General features: G+C 38.6%; 1 protein-coding gene across 7 annotated transcripts in view; it reads left to right on the top strand.

The window, feature by feature from the left end:
- SYNRG (synergin gamma) overlaps positions 1 to 19,726 on the top strand; it is a 78,128-nt gene that overhangs the window by 39,857 nt on the left and 18,545 nt on the right. For all 7 annotated transcript variants that reach the window (XR_012648197.1, XM_075014076.1, XM_075014075.1 and 4 more), the window contains 4 exons: positions 1,509 to 1,627; positions 1,878 to 1,940; positions 7,848 to 8,801; positions 18,922 to 19,521. Coding sequence is in view for 6 of the 7 variants with exons in the window: in XM_075014076.1 (XP_074870177.1) it covers positions 1,509 to 1,627; positions 1,878 to 1,940; positions 7,848 to 8,801; positions 18,922 to 19,521 (1,736 nt within the window). In the remaining variant the exon portion in view is untranslated. The remainder of the gene's footprint in view (positions 1 to 1,508; positions 1,628 to 1,877; positions 1,941 to 7,847; positions 8,802 to 18,921; positions 19,522 to 19,726) is intronic.

The raw sequence follows: 19,726 nt of genomic DNA, 5'->3' as shown, positions 1-19,726 counted from the left end.
CTAGTTTAAATCAGTAACACTACATTAATCTGAAGATGCTCCATGTTTTATTTAGTCCTTATTTTATGTTAGGCACCATTCTGCAATTTAATAAAATTATTCAGTTAATGGAAGTCTTTGTAAAAGCATTTACAAATCTGTAAGCACCATTTTGTTTAAGCTTATGTAATTGGAAGGTCATGAGAAATCAGTGTTTTCCACCACAGCAGTTCTCTTTATTCAGTTAGAAAGGCATTCAGTTTCATACAGCATGTTAGAATGAGCTATGGTCTAATTGCTTATGGAGCTTTTATTTTTTTTTTAAAGCCATTTGTAGTGTACACCTGATTAACTGTTATATTAACAGTCTGGTAGTGATGGGAAATTAAATTATATTGCCATAAGCTACATTTTTGACACTGGTCTGTCTCTTATTCTGCAAGCCCCACAGACCACCATTAGAATGCACTTTCAAGTGTTGGGTTTGTGTGTAGCTTGCAGGATGCTGATAAGGAGATTTAAATGGTTCTGGAAAGATTCTTGCTCCAGGCCAAAGAATGCCATAGAAATTCATTCATATTTTCAATGTTTATGGTATTAACAGACATAAACTAGAGTTAAAATGCAGTCATTCATATGTAAAGGATGTTGTTCTGCAGAACTGCCACGGTCTGATAAGTAGGGAAGAAAGCAAAGCTCTTTAAGTACGTTTTAAAATATTTCAAGAATTTCTAGCACAATATTAGGTTATTATAGGAATTTAACTACTCAAATTAGAATATCTTCATGTGCGTGTTCGTGTAATTATGCATAATCCTGATGTTGGTGGCTACCTGAACTTGGTGATGTTCACTGTGTGGCTATTCAAACATTATGCTTTGCTCAGATTGGAGCAAATATGCAGTGAAATGTAATCAGAAGCAGAAGAAACGGAAACACAACAAATTCTCAGGCAGCTTGTGATTCTTACCCATTTCTACCCCATCAGGAAGGCATACCCTCAAACTGTCTTGGACAATACGATTAATGAAGCCACAGTGTTTTTTTTCACATATATATGTGTGCTCTCTTCTGACTTAAAACCTTCAGCAACGCATATCTGGAATAGTTCAATCCCATATTCTGTCACAAGTAAGAATTAAGGCACTAGTGCACTTAAAGCATCTCTATTCTCGGGGGTGAGGGGAGTGGAGAATTTACTATTTTGGCTTAGAGTCATGTTGATAGAATATCAATGATATAGTGGCCAGTGTAAGATAAGTGGGATTGACATGAAGCTATCACTGCTGCAGATCTTTTGTAAGTGACATGCACTTTATAAAAATATTTTAAAAATGCAGGAGTCAAATAAGTCCTTTATCGTATGTTTAATAGAACACACTTGTATGAGAATATACACAATTTAGACAGAGCCTGATAAGAGGCTGTTTCACTTTCTAATATCTTGTTTGCTTAAAATAATGAAAGAAATTAGATTGTTTATGGGGAAATTCATGAGCTTTTTTTTTTTTTTTTTTTACCTTGTTCAGTGTCCCATCTTTGCTGATTCCACTCCCTGGTACTAAAACACCTTCCTCAACAGATAAATATGCTGTGTTTAAAGGAATTGCAGTTGATAAGCCTTCTGAAAATGCAGCTGTGTTTGGAGGTAAACAAAAACTGTTGAATTGTTAACGCTGCATTTCATTTAACATTTAGTTCACATTTCACTAGTGTCTGTCACAATGGTAAAATGTTAATGTGAATTGTTTAATATGAAATGTTAATATGATATGAAATGTTAATATTAATTGCAAGATGATGGCATCTGTGCCAATCTAGTCTGTACCATAACTGATTGTAGCCCAATTTCATGATACTGTAATGGACATGATCTTTTTTTATTTCATGCATGATAGATTATGGAGACAAATATAGTGCTTTCCGAGAGTTAGAACAACCATCAGAGAGTAAATACTCAGGTAAGTCTTTGATCGTACAAAGTTGGTTGGTTCTTTCTTTTTTTGTTTTTTTGAGGTTCTTTCAGGATGATACATAATTTTTAGGGTCCTGCAAGAACTGCAGAATTCCCTCTTCTAGCATTTTAGCATAAAGCCTGACATCTCTTGAAATGAGCCAAAAGTATTTGGACAATATCTTAAAATTTGTCATTAACACACAATCCACGTAATGTGTTTTTATGCAACAATTGGTCCCTGTTTTGGAGGTGTAAGTGGGTGTAATTATGGAATCACTTTTTGATGGGTTTATGTCATCTCTCATGTAGACTTGCTTTAAAAGGTGAGGAGCTATGTATCTGTATAAGGTGTGCAGTACAGCATTTCAGGAGCAAATGGTGGTTTCTATAGAAGCTTTCTGGTACAGCTCCAGTTGTGCTGGTTTTGGTATGCAGTGCCACAGTAATAGAGCAGTGATAATCAGACTGATGCTTGTGAGCTGCAAGTGGCACTTTAATGCATCTCCCGAGGCTCTTTGCTACACATGATATTAAAATGCTGTGTTATTAACCAATCAGGATGCTTTTACTATGTTAGCCACCAATTGTAGTTGATATAAAAATCATGCTTCATCATTTTGCTGTGAGAATAATATGTAATGTGTGTGCATTACACACATTTCTAAATATTTCTCCGTCATACTGTTTCAATAGAAATGTATAATACTGTAGTAATTGAAATGATGAATCCCTCTACTGTGGCTCTTTTGGTTGGATATTATCACTAATTTGGTCCTGAACCACTGATGTCTGAGTATCATTGGCTCAGTATTTGCCCTGACTCAATTTTATTTGTGGTATAATATGAAACTAAACTTCAGTTATCCTCTGACATACTATTTCTGTGTAATTTCAATAAGTGGAAACTACCTAAGCTCTTTCTCAAGCAGGTCATCTTTACATAATCTATACGTAATATAGGTTAAACCTCTCTCTAACTTGGCACTCTCAGGGCTAGATCCATGCCAAGCGATATACATATCCAAATCAGGGGAGGTCAGTTCAGAGTGCCTGTAGGTTTCTGTGGGTGTGGGAAGCTGGGGCACCCTTAGGCTTTATGCCCAGCATAGCTGCCCCACACTTGGGGCCCCGCTGCCACCCCGGGTCACTACCACTGGCCCAAGTCCTCAGGCACCAGCCCCTCTGCTGCTGCCCAGGGTCATAGCTCCTGGTAGCAGGTCCTACCTCTGGTGGTTCTGCAGCTGGGATCACAACCCCCATCTCCCCGCCGCCTCTTCTGAGCATGCCGTGCTCCTGCTCCTCTCCTGCTATCCCTGAGCTTGAACATCACAAATCACCTTGTTTGCAGCATTCAAAAATACTGTGAGGCTTGGGGAGGAGTTACTAAGTATGAGATTGTCCATGCATAGGGATGGAGGAGAGAGCTGGGTGCCAGTTTTTTTCATGCGTGCTACAGTCCTGTAGCACCCATGGATTCACCACCAGTGTTAGACCACAGATGTTGCTGAATGAAGGAATCCTGGATTACAGAGGTTCAAAAGGACTGTCACCTTTTGATCTGATGGGAAAGAACTCTCTCCAACTCAAGGGCTTCCTTTGTCATGCATAATCAGAACATAGGATAAATGTATTGCTAATTTAAGTGCAGTGGAACTTCTGCATGATTGCCATCATGGCAGTATCTGTCACTGTATGTATAAGCAGAAATTATTGAGAATCTGTGCATCTACGTACAGAGGCAATTGTACCAAAAACTCCTTAGTTTTTACTAAATCACACAGGCAGCGCCTGAGCATCTGAGCTTCCTGCAATAATCTGTGGAGTTATTGTATGCTCAGCACCTTTCCAGTACCAGACATTTAAGTTACTGTTATGAGTGTTTCATTTGACTTGCAACTGTCTATTGCTTGCAAGAAAATAAAGAAGTTACTTCAGTATTTGTAAACTGACCAGCTTTCCCCCATTGTTAACCCTTTCACCAGGTTACATTTCTAATGGGAAAGTTTACAGTTCCTCAGTAAGTTTAGTTTGCTGTGACATTTTAATTTTGGTTAATGAATGTCAGTTTCACAAATTCTTTGTATTGCTTTTAAAGCAGTATTGAAAAAATTATTGGACCAGGTGAATTGCAGGAAATTTTTTTTAGCTTCCATTATCTTTCAGGTGCTGTTCATGTCCATCTATTATAACTAGTGCGCTCTCAAATCTTTTCATAGCTTAAATTATTTTAAAATCATCATGGGTTGTGGTGGCTTCTCAAAACATTTGTGAAAGTGACTTGAATCTTAGTGGTGTTTTTTTAAAATATGAACTGAATGAAGTCTGGGTATATGTAGTACTAGATATTTGTTTAAGAAGTTAAGGTATATTCTCTTGCAAGTAGAATCTCTGAAAATATATCACACTGGTGAATGGGTTAAACATCATAAATTAAACAAATTGTATCTTGATTTCCACATGTTTTGTGAGATGACAAATGTACTGTGGAATAAATTATCTTTAAGTTGCATTTTTATATCTATAGCTATATTTGTGTTTGTTTAAGCTGTATTTTATATACACACTTTATATGTTTGGGTAAAAACTTCTCTTTTGTACACAAGTATTGTCTTTATGCAAGACAGCTTCTGAATTTCTCTTTGTGTTAAATGCTGATAAATTGCCAGGAAGTTTGAAAAAAATAAACTTAAAACAAAGGGTCTTGAAAGTAATATAAATGTAAGTGATTACAGTTTAAACCCTACAGATGCATGTTTTCCTTACAAAGACTGAAAAGCCTGTACAAATCAGTGGGGGAGGGAAGGATGGGAATTCTAGGTAAACATTTGAATTAATATTGGGTGGAGAATAAGAGAATAGGAAAAAAGCAACAAACAGAAAGTAAGGGTACTGAAAGTAAAAGCAATTTAATTTCATGATTTGTACATTACCAGTACACTCATCCCTTGTTAAATGAGTACTTTACTTATGAGTACTCGCTAAAACGCGGGACACATGTACCTACCGTTGTTCACTACATGAGTAAACTCCCACCTCACAGACCCAACCTGCTGCAGTCTGAACCCCCCCGCCCCCCCATTGGCCCTGCAGACCCAACCTGCTGCAGCCTTAAGCCCCCCTGCCTGCCCCATGGACCCAGCCCACTGCAACCTAAAGCCTTTCTGGCCTCTCAAACACAGACTGCTGCTGCCTTAGCCCCCTCACCCACCCCATGGACCTAACCTGCAGCAGTCTTAACCCACCCCATGGACCCAACCTGCAGCAGCCTGACCCCACCCCCTCTCCGCCCCATGGACCCAACCCACCACCAGGTTTTAACTCTCCCTCTCCCTCATGGCTCCAGACTGCCTCCAGCCTTTAATCCTCTCCAACCCCCACCCCCCCCACAGTTCACTTACCTTTGAAAAGCATCACCGCATGCTGCCAGTCTGCCAAATTACGAGCATTTGGAATGAATCAGAGATTTTTACATGTATTTTAATGGGAATTTAGTGCACCTCTTATGAGTTTTCGCCTACGAGCAGAAAGCTGGGAACCAATTGCGCTCATATAGCGAGGGATGAGTGTATATATACACATGCATGTGGCTAGATGGGTGTATATTCCACTATATTGCCTTATTTTAACAGATAGCCTGCAATTTACTCTTAATTTGGTTTATTATAAAAATAAATGCATCTGATGTAATTTATTAAATTTTCTTAACCTAGTCAGTATTTTCATGAACTTGAGTGATCAATAATTTGGGTGAAAATTGATAAATACAGAATAATAACTTGGCTAAAATCCAGGAATTTTTCAACAAAAATTGGAAAAACCACGAAAATAAAGGTCTTCCATATCTGATACTAAATATGTGGTCTGAAAACTAGAGACTAAATATTTATGAATAATTCTCTCAGTGCAGAAAGATAACGTGAGTTATTAATCTGTAGGCACCCTGACTCAACTGTTATCTTTGTGGGCCTAATTTGAGATGCTGATAATTTTCAAATTTACTAGGTGGTCAGGTTGCTCAGCACTTCTCAAGTTCAGGTCTTCTAGTCATTATTTGTCTTTAAGTCACCCAAATCAGTCTTGCACTAAGCAGCAAAGAAATTGATTTGCATTATAAAAGAGGAGCTGCATTGTCCTTTTAACCATCTCAGACCTGGGAGCATCTACAAATAGCCACAGTAAGAAAACAAAAGGAACAGCATCATATTTCGATTCAAAATTTGGCTTTGTGTTTGTATGCCTATTTGGAAAGCTTGTGTATGTCTTCCTACTTTTTCAGAAGAAATGCTTCAGTGCTCACTGCTACTCTAGTCATGGGCTATCTTATAATAAACAGTGTGAGTGGATGTGATGGAAGGAGAGTATTTTAGCAAGAGAACCAAATTGTTTTGAGCTCCTAAATTTCAGGGCCACGTAGAAATTTTTGGACACTCATGGAAAAATGTGAAACAGCTTTCCCATTCCAGAAATGAAGGCCAAGGTGGGTAGGGAGGGTAGAGCTAGCCATCCCTATACTCACCCTGCAGTGGTGGCTCCTGGTCCTTGGGGGCTGGTCCTGCCTCCCTTCTCCAGGTTTGTGGCATGGCATGTGGAGTCACAGCATCTCAGGTTTGGTTTAGCCTACTCACCACGGATGGAGGGGAACCCAGGCCAAACTAGGGTGAGTGGCAACCCTGATGGCCAGGTTGTAATACCATTCACTTAGATACTGAAAGTTTTGGGGGCCTCTCAAACAGGGAGCATGTGATTAATTGCCCTCTCTCTTCCTCCACTGGCCCTGCTAAGGTTTTAGGATACTGAATAAGAAAAAGAGCATAAATTTTAAGTGTCTTGACACTGTCCTTTTAAAATCCAAGTAAGTTCCCGATTGATGCCTTCAGTAAAAGTTGTATGATAGCTATCTCCATATGTTTTAGTCTGATAACTAGAACTGCTATCAATCTTAACAGAAGCTGGAATGTCATGAAGATGACTACAAAGATTTAAGTGTTGTAAAATTCTGAATTGTTGTTGACTCATTGCCACACTCAATAGAAATAGGCAAGAGTAGCCTTTTAAAAAGAAGGTTTAAAATGATGCAAGATGACTAGTGAAGTGGTGGCGCTGCCATCCTTATTGGACTGGCACTTTGGTGCTTTTTCTTCTTGTTTGTTGCGTTTTCTATCATATGCATCCTGGCATAGCCTTGTTATGCCTTGGGCCTTCTTTTGATGTACTAAGAAATAAAAGCTTTTTAAACATTCACTGTTTGTATGAAGCCATGTGCTTGTGGCAGTCAGTTTGTTGCCTCTGTGCTCTTTTCAGCTGTCAACGGTCTTGCTGTCATTTGGCTTCTGGCTGCCGTCCTGCAAAGAAACCACGTGCCACTGCCCTAAGTTTGAAACTGACAGCTCTTTGAAGTGGGGAGTTGAGAGAGGGAGGTAGAGAAGTCAGAGAAGATTTTGGCTATAGTGCTATATTTCTGGAATATATAAAAGGGCAAATATATGCATTGTCACAAGTGAAATTCAAAATTTCATTCTTGGCAGTGACAAGTATGAGGTACACGGGAAGAGGAAGGGATCTGTCTAATATCCAAGCACACGCATTACTGAACACCACCTAAGTTTGTCACTCACAAGAATGTGTTGATATTGAACTCTTTATCAGATGAGTTTGATATAGTTTGAGGCTACTTCAAGGATTTTTAAGTTTTTAGAACAAGAATTGGCATAATTGGAGACATCCCCAAAATTGTGCAGAAGGCTAGTTTTCTGTTTTAATATAAACCCATAGCTGGCAGATTTAATAGGTTTGCATAAAATCATTTAATATTGCATGAAATAATTTGTTTGCATGATGTGAGTCTGACGTACCCATTCTCATTTCAAGATCACGCTTATTGTTCTGCTTTTTTTCCCCCCGTCCTCTTTAGGAGATGGCTTTGCAGAATTCAAATCAGCAGGACCTGATGATGGTTTCACAGATTTTAAAACCGCTGACAGCATCTCACCACTAGACCCACCTGCAAAAGAGAAGTCTTTTCCTGCATCCTTCCCCACTCTACCTGCACAGCTAAAGCAACAAACACAATCAAAAACCTCTCTGAATCTGGCAGACCTAGATCTCTTTTCCTCCACTGGAGAGAACAAACAGCTTTCATTTCCAGCTGCATTTAGTTCATCAAAATCAACCTTGTTTCCAGCACCACCACCTCCAACCTCTGCTGCTACTCCTCCAACAGCCTCTGGTAAAAGCTCAATCTTGGCTGATGACTTTGGAGAATTCAACCTTTTTGGGGGATTGTCAAATTGTGTATCAGGTGGGGGACAAGATGACTTTGCAGACTTTATGGCTTTCAATAATAGCAGTGGCTTTTCTGAACAAAAAATGGATGGCAAATACAGTGCTCTTAAGCAAGAGGCTAGTTCTGTTCCACCAGCAGCTTCCCCCCTCAGTACAATGAAAAGTGGGCAGAGTTCTACTGCTGCGGTTGCTCCCACCAAATATGATATCTTTAAACAGCTTTCTCTGGAGGGCTCTGGAACTGGTGTTGAGGAACTGAAAGACAGCACCCCTTCAGTGAAGAGTGACGATGACTTTTCTGACTTCCACTCTACCAAGTTTTCTGCCATGTGTGGCAATGTGGATAAATCCCTGGTAGACAAAGTGGCAGCTTTCAAGCATGCCAAAGAAGACTCTGCTTCTGTCAAGTCCCTGGATCTCCCCTCCATCGGGGGCAGTAGCGTCGGCAAGGAGGACTCTGAAGATGCACTCTCTGTTCAGTTTGACATGAAACTGGCCGATGTGGGAGGAGATCTTAAGCATGTCATGTCTGATAGCTCTTTGGATTTGCCAACAGTTAGTGGCCAGCATCCGCCAGCAGCAGGTGAGGAATTGGTAAGATTGCTCTGGTAATGTAGGTGGTGGAAATTTTGATGATGATACTCTGCTAAATTACACTATTATGCACTAATCTTTCAGTTGTGAAAGGCTTCTGATCCTGTGTACTGCTAGCTGCCAGTCGCTTAGCAGGGCAGTGCTGTGGTTCATTGTTTTGGATTGCTATAAATAGACAGGGCAGTTTGAAATCAAAACTAATTTATTTTTGAGATTTGATCACGTTGTATGACTGATGCCCATCAGCAGGTGTTCAAATGGAAGCTCTTCTAACACAAACTAAGTTGTTCCATTTGTTTGAGCTTAGATCCGTGGCATTGCAAGTCTTGCTTTTTAGTCTTTCGGTTTCATTTAAGTACCTGGCTGGAGGACTTGACCCACTCTGTGCTTCTGAAAATATAGATGGAACGCTACTTTGTGCTGTTAATGAAAACCTTTCTAACCAATGACACCAGTAGACATCCCCTTTAAAGTAGGGTGCATTTACTTAGCCAGAGCTCTCTCTTCAGTACTGGAAATGAAATTGTTAAATACAGTTTTACTGTACCTAGAATGCAGTTAGTTTTCAGAGTTAATATCTTTGCTGGAAGTAATCATGCAAAAATTCTATACATGCTAGCATAGTAATCAGTAGCTTCTGGAGATAAATTTAAAACCACAAGATTCTTTCTTTATCCTTGTTAGGTTATCCCTTTTTAATAAATTCCTCTTAATGAAAGTACTCCTAAGAAAATGTGAGCTAAGTGTGGCCAATCTCATTGCATATCATAAAAAAGATTTCCCAAGTGTTCTGTTTTTTTCTTTTTTATATATACATAGAGAAACAAGATGTTAAACATTTTGTGGCCTTTAACTGTATGGGACATATTACTTTATTCTAGTCAGAAGTATTCTGCTGTCACAGGGTCAGAGTTTTTGTTTTGAATGGAGGGGCGCACAAACTGTAAATGTAAAAGCTATTGCTGCAAGAATTGGTTATTTCCACATGAAATGTTTCATCCATTTTTGCAGGTCTGGTAGAAAAATACACAGTACTGTAATTTTGCATTATGATATTTTTCAGTAAGGGAGAGAAAATTAAGTTGACAACTTAGGCAAGGAAGATATTCTTTGACAGGGTAAAAGATTTCAGGAATAATTTTATTAGCAAAGACGTTTAATTTTCATTTTATGGCTCAGTAAAGTTCCAAATTCAGTGGGTTGCCAAAAAGGTAGCACCTACATGTTTTTTTGAGTGTTGACTTTGGTTTTGAAAGCACTTCTTTCCTAATATTTTTCTAACCTCTTTTTGGTAATTGCTTGATTTTATGTAGCTCTTTTACATCTGAGCTTCATTGGTCATAGCAACCAGTAATTAATAACTGCAGTTTCAGTCAAGAAAGGATTATTGGGGATTTACTTGTTTTGTTTTAAAGAATTAGCTCATCATGTGCTTAATGCTAAAATTTTGAGTTAATAATTAGAAACTATTTTTCTGAAACGTAAAACAAAGTCTGTATTCTTTCATGGTGCCAAATTAGATATTTTCACAGGGAGAGTTTACTCTACCTCCTTCCTGTTTTGATCTCATAATCAATCTTGCTCTGAACTATATTTGTTAAAATAACCCTTTGTGCACATGTGTTTCTTTATGTATGTTTGATACATTTCAAGGTATGAACCTGTGATGTTCAAGTCTCATTTTTGGTTAATTTAGAAAGCAGACTTTTTTCACTTCCTTTGATATATATATTTATTGTTAGAAAGGGACAGTATCCCTTTGTGTAGTCCATGTTGCAGAGAGATGACTGGTTAGCCATTGGGAGCCATTTTTGTTGTCTGCCTGGACTATGTAAATGTCTTAAATGAAGAACAGCAGTGAGGGAGTCTGTAAAATGTTTTATTTGACCTTTCTAATTCTAACAAAGCAATACAAGGGTCTTCATTCTTTGCCCACTTGTTCATGTGATACAGATTGATTGTTGGTACAGGGAAGGGAGTTTCTCTGTGGGAAGGGTCCATTCACTTCTTACTTGAATTTTCAGTTTTTATGGGGTTGGAGAAATAACTTTCTGAGCAGTCTCTAAAGGGGATACTGTCTCTTTAAACTTTGCTGCAATTCTTGGTGTGGCAGATAGGCTATACTAATGTTGCATTTCTCTTGCATATATTCAGTATAACCCTTTGAGCACTTGCTGCATGTTGTTTGTAAATTTCAACCAAGCACCTTTTTTATACCAAATTTAATCATTTCTCCAACACTAAAGTATTTTAGTTAGTGTTTAGTCATATTGTGTGCATCTGATTTGTTTCAAATTCATTTGACAATGTTGCAGCAAGAGCCTGTCTGTGCTCCTCATATCCTCAAAGGGTCATCCAATTTGCTGCACTTGCAAACCTGTAAAGTATCTTTTCCTCAGCATTATTGGAAATCTCTGTATTTTGATCCACATCAGGTTTTTTGCTGCTTTTCTAATGTCTTTATTTCAACTAAACATTTTCTCTGTGAATGTGCCTTCTTGAATCTGCTTTGATATCTCTTCTGCAAATATTGACCTGCATGCTTTATTCTAATGACTCCTTTAAGAGCTCTTATGTATCACTATCTTTTGTGATCTGTAAGTCCTGCTGTGTTAATAAATATTATCTTGGCATATTTTGAAAGTGTGGGGATGTGTGTAATTTGTTTGTAGTCCAGAAATGTTTTTCTTCCTGAAAAATACAAAGTTTAAAGCTATAGTATCCCCTTAGACTGGAAGGTGCCCCTCTGCTGGTAGATCAGTTTACAGTGCTTTGTACCTTTTTCAAACACATTGAATTAAGTATTTTAAGCCTCTTGCTGTGCACTTGCTAAACTTCAGATGATATAGTTAGGGGGTGCAAGAAGGAAGTTTAAACAGCTAGCTGTTTGAGATGGCAAGGCAGGTCTGTGAATTCTAATGTTTGGGATTGATGTTGACCTTATGAGTGATCCAGTGTCTTTGCATGCTATGTTTATTCTGTGTATGAACTGGCGTCAGGCTCCCTATCTGCTTACATCTTTGTTTCTCTGCTTTTACCAACAAGGGTGCCAACTGGGTGAAGGTTTTTATTATGTGAACTTTAAGTCCTTTGAGAACTGAAGAGACAAATGAACACCTTTCCGGTATTCTTGGCACCAGATAGCCTTCCTATACTAACTACTTTTGGTCACTTTACTGGTGATCTAGTAGCAAAAGGCACTATTTCAGTTCTGACTTGTAACTTTTACTATAATTTTTATCTTGCAGGTGAATGAAAACGAAAAATAGATTTGCGGTAATTACCGTTTAATAGTCCATTGTTCTTTTGGGGTGCCCTAAATTTTGGGACCACTAACACTTTTTTTTTCCTTATTACCAGTGCTTTTTTTGTGCTCGTACTTGCGGGTACTGAGTAACAGAACCTCAGCAGCCCCTGCATGGTATTAGCTGGGGTGAGGCCAAGAAGCCACATGAGTAATGGCTTTTTTTTTTTTTAAACTTCCCAACAAAAAAGGCAGTGCTTATTACTGATAACCTGAAGCATGAGGCATGAAAGTGATAATACCAAGTTTGTTGATGTGCATACATAGTAGTTTGTTTTTACAACTTTGCTTGTAAAATCAGTTTTTTAAAATGAAGAAGCAGTACTCAAGATTGAGGACTAAATGGGAGGCAAATTTTTATTTCAGGTTTGGTCCTTTTGGCCACAAGGCCAAAAACTGGTCGAGCCAGTACAAACTCCCCATCCTCGCAAAAAAAAAAAAAAAAAAATCTCAAGAAATTTTAAAGGCATAACTGTTCCCATTTTAGAAAGCTCATTCATTAGGTCTTACCCTAAAATAAAAACTGTGCACCAGTGTCTGGAAGAATAAATACTGACAGACACTAATTGCTGAGTTCCTTTTAAAACTGTATCTTGATCAGATAACCAAACTTGAGTTAGGTGGAATGGTTAAGAAGTTACCATTAGAATGGTTACTAGGTTTAGTTTTAAGTTGAAGTTTTATCTCTGTTCATGATCCATATGTCAGCAGTTCTTCATCCCTGGCTGATGTGCTGAAGTTCAACTGCAAGTTCTCACTCAGCATAGTGCTTCTATGCATACAGGTGCTTAACGTTTTTTACATTTGCCTCATTAGGGAATCTAACAGCTAACAGTATACATGTGTGTGTTTTAGTTTCCCAAGTCACGCAATAGTGCTTAAAAGTACATGACAATCCTCCAAAATGTCTGAAACTTCAGGAGTCTACAGGCTTAAACCAAGTTGTTTCTGCTAATGCAAGCTCTGAAGTGCCTTTATGCAGCTCAACCCCTTGTTTATTGACAACAAGCTGTCTTGTGGCACCTTAGAGACTGATAAATTTATTAGGTCATGATCTTTTGTGGGTAAAACCCACTTCATCACAGGAAGTGGGTTTTACCCCTGAAAGCTCATGATCTCATAAACATTAGTCTCAGAGATGCCTCTAGACTGCTTGTTGTTTTCAAAGTTAGACTAACATGGCTACCCCTCAGACACATTGTTTGTTGAGACACTAAAAGTTTAGTAAGGCTCTCTAACTCCGCTGCATGGGAACACTTTCTTTCCTTCATTTTAATGTATCAGCAGTAAATTAGGGGTTTGTGGCTGTGGCCAAACTAACAACTCTGAGACCTGCATGAACTAGAGTAAATTGAATAGTTCCATTGTAGTCACTGGGATTATATTACTTTTCCCCAGTTGAGCATCTGTCTCTTAATTCCTCTGTTCACCTGTAGGCATGACACAGACAGCCTGTTTTTTGGACCTGACCTGGAGGGATCACCTGAAAGGGTAACAGGGAAGTTAAGCTGTGTCTGTGGCACAGTCAGCCCTTTTAGGCTGCTTGCAGAGACTGCCAACAAAATTGCCAATTAATGCCAAATGTGGTGTGTTCGTGACAGGAGCCTCTGTTCACTAGGGAGAGAACTGACAACTGAGTATTTGTTATAGTGATCACTGGACAGCACTCAATTGATACAACAGTCTTCAGTCACCGAGCTTGAATTCAAAGGCTACACCTGCACATATCCAAAGAAATTTAAAAATACATACTCTGATCACCTCCTGAGTCAACAGTTCCTCTTTTCATATAAATTTAGTGTAATTGGCAATGTTACTACTGAATGGTTTTCCCTTAAATCATAAACCATTTGACACAGGGAACTCAGGCCTGTAAATTTGCTTCCAGACATCACACACACATCATTCAATCCATGGTGATGGAAGTAAATTATGGTAGTCAACCAGATGATGGATGCCAGGTTTACATGTATAATAAGTAACACCAGAAAATAGTTGGAAAGCTGCATTTTGTCTTCTGACAGTCCTGTATGCTCCCTGGCAGGTATCATTCTGATTTCCACCCACAACTGTGATGCTCCTGAGTTTTTCTGTGGCTATTCCCAAGCAGTTGCCAGGCACATTGACCAGTCAGAGAAATGTGATTTTTAGGGTTTCAAATGGAAAATGCTGTAAAGAGGGAAAAACCTTCAGTAAGTGTAAATGTTTCAAATATTTTGTTAGTGTAATTAAGGCCCATTGGGCTCCAGTATTAAGATTCCGAGGTTCCTGCAGAAGTCCTTGTTTTCAGTGATGGAAAATACAAAGAAGCTTTTCCATGTTTTTGATTCATTAAACATTCTTTTTAATGTGCCAACACAGGGTGCAATTCTGCTTATGTCACTGGCTTCACAGTGCACGAAGTTTGAATAAATTTGACGATGAGTATTCAGATAAGTATTCTTAGGATTATGTTAGGTTGTTTGTGGAGGCTGATCAGGGAGAGGAAGGTGGGAATAATACCAGGATAAACAGCCTTTGTTTGCATATGTCATTTTTATGGTTAACTAAAACCTTTATTTTCTGCTTTAGTCTGGATTGTCTGTTCAAATTATAGTGAAAGAAACAGTGATGTTAAAAGGCTGGAAGACTAGTAAATTAAAGCAGTATCTTTCTACTCATGGGAACCTACAGCCCAAAATTGCTTGATATTAAATTATCCAGATAGGTTACCAGATTTATACTGCACATGGCAACACCTATGCAAGGCAGAACCTTGGTTGAGCTAACATGAAGCCAATTGTTTTTTTTACTGCAAACACGAGTGATGCATCCATAGTGCACTTCTGATAATTGTTCGAAAATGGGCTGCGTAGCTGTTTTCACTATCCTGTGTCATAAATGCAGGATTCTAGTGGAAAAGTCTGGGCTAAAAATAATTTTGAGTACCTGCGTTCCCAAATAGGTATTTAAATATGAATGTATATGTATGCTTAAAACTTAAATGTACTGAGCTCAAGTCTAGTCATAGCTAATGTAACCTAAACGGGAGCCAAAAAATTACCTACATTGTTGTTCAGGGAACACCGCCTTATTACTCTGTAATATGTTGAATATACTTGTAGTGGGCAGAATTATGAGAAGAGTAATTAAAGATTGTCTTGCATGATGTATTCATGGCTTGACAGACTTTGACAGGGCTCTTTGCAATATGTTTTTCGAAAAGTGCTAATGAAATTTAGCTCAATATATGAAATGTCATTCAAGTTGCCAAAAATGCTAATCAGAATTGAAAAATTAAATTGTGATTTGGTGTTCCGATAGCCATTAAGTATTTTCTGATTTAGAAATTGCCAGATACCACATGATCCTGCTTAGGGAGAAAGTTTGCTATAACTTGAAAGCAAAGAACATGGAAGAATTTTTAATAGATTCACTCTCTGCTCATTCTTCAATACATTTTTAAAGATGTTTCACTCCTTTCCATTCACTCAAATTCTGCCATTTGCATGAGTTTCTTGAATGAGGGAAGCATTACAGATATTTTTGAATAAAAGGTATATTTGCTGAAGATAGCTACTTAAGTCTTAGAATCAGTTCAGATCTACAATCAGTTAATTCTCTCGATCTGATAAAATACTGCCTCTTATAAATCATTTTAAAAAAAAGTTTAATTCTGCAACACTAAAATGAATCTTTAAAAATCAGAGGTTCTAGCTGCAGAGTTTTTACTGAATGAAGCTACTACTTTTCATTACATTTATCTCTGGCCTCTAGACAGTGCTTTTTTGTGCCTGTACTTGCCGATACTGAGTACCGGCAGCTCAAGCCATGGGATTGGTTGTGGGGGAGGGGACAAGAAGCTGGCTGACTATCAGTACCTCCCCACCCCACACTTTTTTTTTTTTAAACAAAAAAAAAGGGGGGGGCACTGTCTCTAGGAAATAAGCTACTGCAGCAGCAGTTCCTAGCATTGTCTAATAAAACATCATTGTGCCAGTACTAATAAAACCCACGTCATGAAGAGTTCTCTTGAGTCCAGCACTGAGTGGTTTTCACGTCAACTGCTTCTCTTTGTTTGTCTTGTGGAAAAAAGAAATGAAACTGTGTTTTCACTTTACACAGCAGCTGAATTAAATGAGAACCTGGACCAGGCTTTAAACATGCTGCCTGTTAAAATCAGCACAAGGATTGTGGCTCTGTTTCCCATGGGGGAATGGGAATGAGCACTTCTGAGTGCCAATGCAATAATACACTCACTATCCAAACAATATTGACTTTACAATAGGGTTAAAACAGTACTTATGATAATATCTACTTTGCCTTATGGCATTTAGAATTGCATCCATATTTTTATTTTTATTTCTTTGCTTTTTAATAAATTGCTTCTGGCTCTGTACAAGTTATAAAATAATTTTACCCAGGATCTGTTATATATTCTAAGTATCCTTTCCTGTATCCATTAAAGTCAATGGAGCTGCTTAAACAAATATGCATTTGTAGAATTGAGCTCTTAGATTCAGATGTAGGATCAGAATTTGTGCAAAACAGACCCCTGTGCTTGTCAATCCAGTTGCAGGATGTAAACCTTTAATTAAAATGTTTTCTTGCTGTCTTTGCCAGGGGAAATTATAGTGTAAGCTCTGTATACTGGTTAGAGCAAAAGTTTGGGAGTTCTGTTTTACCAGTTAAAGCAAAGGATCAGGAATTCTGGCTTGTAATCCAGGCCCTGCCACTAATTCAGTGTGAAAAGGGGAAAGAACACAATTACAAGATGAACCTCTCTAATCCAGCACCCTCGGGACTTGACTTGTGCCAAACAAAAGACTTTGCTGTGCCACAGGAGATCATTACTATCTAGAAGCATTACCAAGACTTCCACTATTTCTTGGACTCTAAAAAGACATTTGGGTAAATTACAGCTAAATAACAGCACAGAAAACTGAGAGCCAGGACTGGTGTCTGTAAACAAGCTCTATAGGACCATGGGAAACTTGGCCATGCACATAAGTGGCCATCCGGCTACCTAAAATCATGCCGGATTACAGATGTTGCCAGATGAGAGAGATCCAGATTAGAGAGGTTCCACCTGTATGTGTCCTCTTAGAATCTACCCACAAGGCACGCAACTACTCCCCCTCCTCGGCCAAAACAAGAAGCCACTGTCAGTAGACTGCACAGGTTTTCATCATGTGGTCATCATGAATTCTTTTACATATTCTCACATTTGGTGCCATCAGTCACTGAAATACCGCAACAGCCCAAGCAGCTAATCTGTGACACTTTATGCCTCACAGATACAATGCAGAAGAAGTGGGTCTGTCCCACGAAAGCTCATCACCTAATAAATTATTTTGTTAGTCTTTCAAGTGCTACATGACTGCTTTTTTGTTTAGGTGCAATGCAGAGAGACTCTTCACTTTGCCTGCAATTCTTCCATATAATTGTTGGACGTTTTGATTGTGTGTGGGGGGGGGTCAGGTCAGGAAAACAGCCTCCAGCTCTGGATAGTCTCCCCTTACAGTAAAATAAATAAATTGAGGCAGAAATGTTTTGTCAAAGTGGGTTTAATCCTCAGGCTAGCGTAGTCGGATTGAATGAAAAGGGCAGCTGAAATGTCAACTTGTTTCCGCATTATCTTTTTATTAAAGCTGAACTGTTGTTGCTGGCAAGCAAACCAGTCAGGACTAAAATGTTTATCAGACCAGCCTCTGTTAAAATGATGCGAAGAGAACATGTGTTTATGTTTGCTTCACCTTGAGACCATTTTACCCTAGGCACTGAGCAGCGAGTGAGTGTCTAATCCAAAATGACAATTGTTAATGCCTGAGAACAAACATCAGCCATATTATTTTTTTTTAAATCCTTTCACAACAACTGTAGGCCCCCTGGCTTTTTATGCCTCCCCATGTGGAACAATCTCAGTCTAAATTAAAAAAAAAAAAAAGTGTCGAGTGAGTAACAGACAGCCTGTCAGAAACAAATCATTGCATTGCCTCCTTTGGTGGCTTAGTGAAGCAAATGGAGTCTCTTGCCTTTCTGACACCCATTTATGGCAGCAACAGGACATAATGGCCTGTAACTACTGGGTAAGTATAAACGCTTAATTGAAGATTTGTGTAATGCAGTTGGTTTTCTACCTACTTGTCTGAATCAGTAACAGACGTAGCAAAAATAAAAATCTTAACAATGTTCACATTTTTCCTGAAATGTATATGCTTGAACAATAATCTGAATCACGCAGCACTTCCATAACCTATAACTCAAAGGGGGGAAAAAAACTAGTGTCTCTTTTTAGTGCTAAAATGTCTTCATAGCATAGAGTAACACTTTAATTTATTCTTTGGGGCACTTGAGCAATGAAATGGGAGGAGAAAGTTAGATTAATAGTCAATTGTGCTAATTTGATAAGATGTTTGGGTTGGTAACGTTTACATTTTTCCTGCTTTCTCTCTCACAAATGTACCAAGAAAATGAACTGAAAGCTTGTACCCTCTGGAAATGTTAATTTTACTGAGAATGTTTCTTTGTTACTGGAATATATAGTGGAGATGATGATGTATTATAATATTTAATGTACGTATAATATGTTCAGGAAGTCACGGTCTTACTATAAGTAGGAATATTTTATAGTTCTGTGCATAGCAAGATATTTCTTGGGCAAGATTTAGATCAAATGTCATAGTTGTTACACCAGTGCCTACATGATACACCTATTCTTATGGTTCGTAGAGATTTGCAGCTCGTGGCTATCATACATTCATAAGGGAGGGAGTTCTACTTGACCTTTGAAGAATCTGTAATTGTGCTTTCTTGTTTCTCTCAGATATAGATGACTTAAAATGTGCTCCCTTTGGAAACTTAAACAGTGGCTCTGGAGTAAGCAGCATTGCAAGCTGTGACTGGTCCGACACAGAAGACATTCATCAGAGCAGAAAGCTCTCTTCGTTTGCCCTTTCTTCAGGAAGTGGAGCATCTTCAGCTACTTCAGTCCTACAGAAGAAGGAGACATTGTTTGGCAGTTCAGAAAACATTACCATGACGACAGTTTCCAAAGTGACAACCTTTTCTACTGAGGAGGTTCTACGGGATGTTAAATTTGCATCCTTTGCAAACTTCAAAGAGCCTGGCCCCAGGTCCAGCTGTCAAAGCGATGATGAGATTGAAGACTTTGGAGAGTTCTCTAGACCTCTGTCAGACATGCAGGAGACAACGACAGTTGACACAAGCCCAGAGGTTGACTTAGCTACCAATGTTATGTTATCTGAAACGCCAAAAGAATGCATGGATGACTTTGGAGAATTCCAAAGCGAAAAGCCAAAAATCAGCAAATTTGATTTCTTGGTGGCAACTTCTCAAGGCAAGATGAAATCTAGTGAAGAAATGATCAAGAGTGAGCTTGCTACCTTTGACCTTTCTGTTCAAGGTGAGCATGTGCAGGGTATTTCACAGCATACGTACCCCCATCTGCATAGTGTGAGTCTTTTCACAGACTTCAGAGGGATTTCGATCAGGCCCGTTCATGGTTAACTTTTTTATTTTATATGCTGCAAATATTGTAACCATTGGGTGGGCCTGAAGTTTGAACAGTGGTCTTGTCACCTTGCATGGGGGAGCTTGCATTACTGTTT

The sequence above is a fragment of the Carettochelys insculpta genome, chromosome 19, assembly GCF_033958435.1.
Source record: "Carettochelys insculpta isolate YL-2023 chromosome 19, ASM3395843v1, whole genome shotgun sequence".
In the NCBI taxonomy this organism is placed as follows: Eukaryota; Metazoa; Chordata; order Testudines; family Carettochelyidae; genus Carettochelys; species Carettochelys insculpta.
This window is presented reverse-complemented; position numbering and strand designations above follow the sequence as displayed.